The following is a 6,028-nucleotide window of genomic DNA, read 5'->3' on the forward strand; positions in this document are numbered from 1 at the left end:
GCCCTGACACACGATTTTTTTTATTTGTTAGTACGTTTCATATCGCACTACTAACTTCCATAACAAAAAAAAAAATACTGATACGTTACTCGTACATCGCACTTCGCGCTAATATTGTAGAGCTAGACGCTTTTCCCGGCTCCGCCCGGATATAGAGATTCCTGTTTTATCTCGGGGGAGCATTTAATCGGGATAAACGTATCCTATCACCCAAGTCAGCGCACACTATCACACTAATACACTATACACTATACACACTAATATCATAAACTAGCTGCGCACAGCGGTTTCACCCGTGTACGTCTGTATCCAGTAGGAATATCGGGATAAAAAGTTGCCCAAACACACATATTCTTACAAACTTCCACATGTATAATGTTAGTAGGAAGTAGGATTTGTAGGATAATATAATATAGTAGGAAGTAGGAAGTAGGATAGTATGTTTGATTGGATGTGCGGCCGTCGGTCGCACTGAAAGTACTCAGCGGATTTTGATGAAATTTGATAAACAGACAGGGTTTGAGCTGACTTGGATGATAGGATACAACAAATGCTCCCTTAGGATAAAACAGGAATAGAAAGTCAATAGATCATTTGCAAATGTGCTGATTCCACGCGGGCCAAGCCGCGGGCGAAAGCTTGTTTGTATTAACTATCATTCGGCGCCATTTCGTGACGTCCCAGGTCACAGGTATGTGTTATACCTATATTATATGTACTAAGGATATATAGTCCCAGGTCACAGGTATGTGTTATACCTATATTATATGTACTAAGAATATATAGTCCCAGGTCGCAGATATGTGTTATACCTATATTATATGTACTAAGAATATATAGTCCCAGGTCACAGATATGTGTTATACCTATATTATACTAGCTGCACCCGGCAAACGCTGTTCTGCCTTACTCTGATCATTTAGAGGTATGAAAAATAGATGTTAGCCGATTCTCAAACATACCCGATATGCACACAAAATTTCATAAGAATCGGTCAAGCCGTTTCGGAGGAGTATGGCAACGAAAACTGTGACACGAGAATTTTATATATTAGATGTACTAAGAATAACGTTCGATTCGGCCGCCATTTCGTGACGTCACAGATGCAAATGCGAATGAACCAATAACCTTTTAAAATATCTAAAATATGTGCTCTGCTCTGTTCATGGGCGGTGCTTATTACAGGCGAACCACCAGCTCAATTGTCCGCTGTGATATAAAAAATAAAAAAGAAGTATTCTCACCATTACTTAGCGAGTTGCTCCGCCGCCTGATGCTGTCAACTCTGGCGCCTGTGCGAGATCTGTGGACCACTTTGGTTGGTGACGTCACTGATCTGTAATACGTTGAATTTACACATATTATAAATAGTACCTGGATGACCGAGCTTTGCTCGGTTTAACTTCGTGAACTTAGATTAAGTTCGTGAAGTTATTATTAGTTTTGTAAGCGTTTTTTCCAAGATCGGTTAGGCATTTTTAAGTGAACACGTGCATTAAGAAGACACAAAATCAATATAAACAATTAGTCTAACCTCAAAGCTCTCCTCCTCAAAACTCATTGACTTCGTTACTTAACAACGCCATCTGCTGGAACTTTAATTATTCGCCAAAAAATAGTATTATTATTCGCCAATAATGTCAGGAAGAGTCGCTAGGTTTAAGTCGATAAAACACGAATATGACATTTTCTAAAAAAGATTCCTAGCTAGATCGATTTATCGCCCCCGAGACCCTCTATATACTAAATTTCATGAAAATCGTTGGAGCAGATTTCGAGATTCCAATTATATATATTTATAAATAATAATAACAATTATATTGTAGCAATTCTTGTATATAAATATATATATATATACAAGAATTGCTCATTTAAAGATATAAGATAAACATGTGACGTCACAAAGCGCCTCCCCCCCTGCTCCCTGTCACACAATGTACATATATGGTGATTTTTGGTGATACCCTCCCCCTCCCTCCGCATAACATATGACGTTACTTTTTTGATGACCCTTTAGTGGACGTCCATAAATTACGTTTAAGGGGGGGGAGCGGTTCGAATCAAATTTTCTTCTAATCTTACGTTCGGGAGTGGGGCGCAGGAGGTCTAATTCGTTCGAAAGGAAATAATTTAAAACGGGAAATTTAAAAAAACACTCCCCCTGATCCCCCTGATCTGGTTCACCCACCTCTCAACATCGCACTCCTGTCTGGTGGGGCTCTCCGACCTTTTCAAGCCGATGCTCTTCAACCTCGTCAGCAAAGACAGCTCCGTGAGACCGCGCCGCCATATTGGTTTCTGTTGCACGTTTGACGCTGGTTTATCTGAAAATATTTAATATAAAACTGTGCTATGACGATTCAAAAGTGCTTCAATAAGAAGTCTTATTGAATGAATAAATAAATGTTTGAGTTTGGGTTGAGGGTCGGTTTCACCTAATTTTTATGTCTGCGGGCAACTAAACTGGTGGTTCGCCTGATGGTAAGCGATCACCACCGCCCGTGAACATTCGCAGGCGTAGAGTCTACGAATGCGCTACTCGCTTTATGGTGTTTATCCCTTATCTTTCCCTAAAAGATTGACGATTGAAAAGAAAGAATGGGAAGAGTGAGGAAGAGGAAAGGGACGTCTGGCACCCACCAACGAAACACAGTAGCATGCTACTATTTCACGCCGGTTTTTAGTGGGGGGGATGCGGTACTTTTCCAGTGCAAGCTGGCCCAATAACTAAATATACAGACATTGGAGCACAGCTCCATCGTCTCGCCACCTGTATTTGACCAACGTTCGGGAAAAGTGAATTCTCGGCGTAATACATAATTTCATATATTGCATTAAAAAAAATATTGCAAATAAATGTTGACGGATAACAATTTGTCGACAGATCACCAACTCGCGAGTTAGATTATAATATAACGGTTTTTACACTCTTACGGTGACACATACATTAACATCTATAAACACTTAGAATGTATTGAAAAAAAAAAAACATTAATTTGATTACCGTGGGTTACTTACCATTTTTCTCCCTCTTTGGACTGTTATTCTGCACCCTGCGTTCTCTTATTCTTGGTCCAATATCATATGCGTTTTGACTATGAGACCTCTCAACGTGATTCCTTAGCCTATCATTAGATTCTACATTGGTTCTAGACACATTCGTTATTGAATTTAAATTTGGAACGTTCGCATTCGACACATTCGCATTTGTAATGTTCGAGTTGGAAACGTTCGAATTTGTCACACTTGAATTTGGAACGATTGCTAGCGAGTTCGAATTTAAAATTGGAACGTTCGAATTGGAATTCGCCTCACCGTTCACTCGACGGTTATCAATATCTTGACTAGGGAATAGGCATTCGTACGCCGATTCTAATTCCAAATTAGGCAGCGACGACTTTCTTGTTTTATCTACATTTCTCAGCCGCCTCACCGATAAAGGCGAAGCGTTTGACGTTGACGCCATGCAGAGCCTTTCATACACGCCGTCACTGTTAACTTTGACATTTGCGTCAGACTTGTCATCCCGACCTGTCACACTGACAGTTGTTGTCAAACTGATGTGTCCGTATTCCGATTCGGGCTTATCGAACACGGTGCCATATTCCGTGCTTTGCGTCTCTGTGTTGACTATGTTCACGAAATCCGGCGTTTGATTCGGTTTGATTGACAGTTTCTGTTTGAAGTTGAAATCGAAAACGTCCGTCTCCGGTCCTAATACGGGAATCGCTGTGTGCGGGGGGCCTTTGTTTGATACTTGAATCACTGTTATGTTTGTTCGTTGAGGCGTACTGAAAAGAGTATGAGACATTTTTATGAATGATATTAAAAATTTTATGTGATCGTGATAGAAGAAAACAAAGACTACAATATATATTGTATTTGTCTGTTTGTAACATTTGAGTAACTACTTTTAACCAAAAACATAATACGGGTGTGAGAAGGCGCAGGGAAACAACAGTAATTATTGATATACAAATTGCAATAACAATGTTTTTTTTTATCTGTGCAAAAGTTTGTCTTAAAGAGAAACATAAATCTCAAATAAATCGTAACATTTTCTTGAAGCTTTCGATAATATATTTGTCATTAGGTACACATATTAATCAAATTAAATATATTACAAATAACAGTTACAGATTCATCAGAGTGAGAAAGAAATCCATACCTCTCTTCCTTTCCATCTTCCCCATCATCCTTCACGCTCAGCCGCTGCGTGTAAGCGAAATCGTCCAAATTATCCACCGTATCACTGACTCTATCCATCTCCGTGAAAAATTCATCGTCGCTGGTCGACACGGTCCTTTTCAATATCGAATCGTCCAAACACACACTCTGTCCACATATCTTGGTGACGCTTTTCGGCTCGACTTTGTCCCGACTCGTACTCGGCTGGGACAACGGCGCGTCCCAGTTGGAAATGTCAACTTCTGACGTCACTATGCTGTTCAGCGCGTTCCGGACGTTCGTCAGCGACGTCGTGACATTAATGTCATCGAGCGCCGAGTTGACATTCGTCGTGTTGACGCTGAGCAGGCTCCTGACGCTGGCTAGCGTTGTCAGCGCATTGCTGACACTGACGTTGGCTAGTGATGTGCCGCTGTCAACTGATGTCGCGGTGACGTTAACATTTCTGACGTTCGCTAGTGATGCGACGCTGTCGTTAAGTGTGACGGTTGTAGCCGGCCTGGTGTCGCTTAGTGTTGTACTTATGGCTGTGTGTGTGCCGTTTGCGTTTTGTGCGTTTGTGTGTGTGCTTGCGTTTACGGTAGACGTGGCTGTGTGTTCCGAACTAGACTCTATAGAGTTCTGCGTGGTTATTGGACGGATATTCGGACCTAACTCTATTCCAGGGACCCTGGAAAATAGAAAAACATTTTCTTCAGAGATATTGGATAGTAAGTTTAATTTCATTCTGAACAAACGCTTTAGAAAATCTTTCACAGTGACGAAGTTACATTTGCTGTTATGATGCTTATTTGGTTATATAAAAAGTCTTGTAATTATATAAAATAAGAGCTATTCAGTACATAGAAATACATTATTGTTAGCACAGTATAAATAGACAGAAAACAGTAGTACAACGCCTTTGATCGCGTAGTAAAACCTGAAAAAAAATGTCGCGCTTGTCACAAAACTAATATAGTAAAGATGAACATGCACGCGGCAGCCCCTAAACAGTGTCCCGAGCTGCTAACAACATGACGTATGTAGGTCGGGCTCGTTACTTATAAGTATATGAATTACTAGCGGTACATATAAAGCCTACAGACTTTCTCAAATTTGGGCTATGTGACACTGAAAGAATTTTTCAAATCGGACCAGTAGTTCGTGAGATTAGCGCGTTCGTACAATCAAACCAACAAACTAACTTTGTAATATTAGTATAGATAAAGGCAAGTAATTATTAAGGTTCGTTACACTATACTGTATGTGTCTGTGGGTACATTGTAATAAAGTAGAGAAAGTACAACCAATCAACTGATTTATATTCGGGATTATTCATACGTCGAACAAAACACAATTATGACATACAAATTATACAAAGCATATATATACTAAGCTGCAAAAACTTCGCAAGCGCGATTCAGCTCACCTGTCCACCGGCACGGGCGGCGTGGGCGGCAGCGGCGAGGTGGGGTCGCGCGCCGCCGCGCGCGCGTGCGCGGCCGCCGGCGGCGCGCCGTACACGTTCTCGCCGCGCGGCATTATGCGCAGCTCGTGCAGCTTCGTGCGCAACGTGCACACCCAGTCTTGCATTGCGTCCCTAGTCACGTTATGGTGTTAGATATCAATCAACCCCCCCCCCTCCTCCCTCCCTCCCTTCCCCTTCCCCCATCGTGTTCGATATATGTTTGTGTGGAGGAAGGAAGGTGGAATTCCTTCATCGAAATAAGGATCCTCAACCAGTCACACGACTGGCCGGCCAGTAAAGCCGATATCCTTATGGATATATATATACTTAGTCTGGCCATAAATACTGTTACACTTAATTATAAAAAAATATTACATTTGAATTTCGAATCTG

General features: G+C 41.2%; 1 protein-coding gene across 1 annotated transcript in view; it reads right to left on the minus strand.

Annotated features, from left to right (window-relative positions):
* The window catches only part of LOC119838456, a 14,672-nt gene that overhangs the window by 4,222 nt on the left and 4,422 nt on the right, over positions 1–6,028 (minus strand). The window contains exons 4-8 of the mRNA XM_038364402.1: positions 5,597–5,767; positions 4,169–4,858; positions 3,019–3,791; positions 2,189–2,324; positions 1,213–1,336 (exon numbers count right to left, since the gene is read on the minus strand). Of these exons, the coding sequence (XP_038220330.1) occupies positions 1,213–1,336; positions 2,189–2,324; positions 3,019–3,791; positions 4,169–4,858; positions 5,597–5,767 (1,894 nt within the window). The remainder of the gene's footprint in view (positions 1–1,212; positions 1,337–2,188; positions 2,325–3,018; positions 3,792–4,168; positions 4,859–5,596; positions 5,768–6,028) is intronic.

This window comes from Zerene cesonia, unplaced genomic scaffold, assembly GCF_012273895.1.
Source record: "Zerene cesonia ecotype Mississippi unplaced genomic scaffold, Zerene_cesonia_1.1 Zces_u003, whole genome shotgun sequence".
Classification (NCBI taxonomy): domain Eukaryota; kingdom Metazoa; phylum Arthropoda; class Insecta; order Lepidoptera; family Pieridae; genus Zerene; species Zerene cesonia.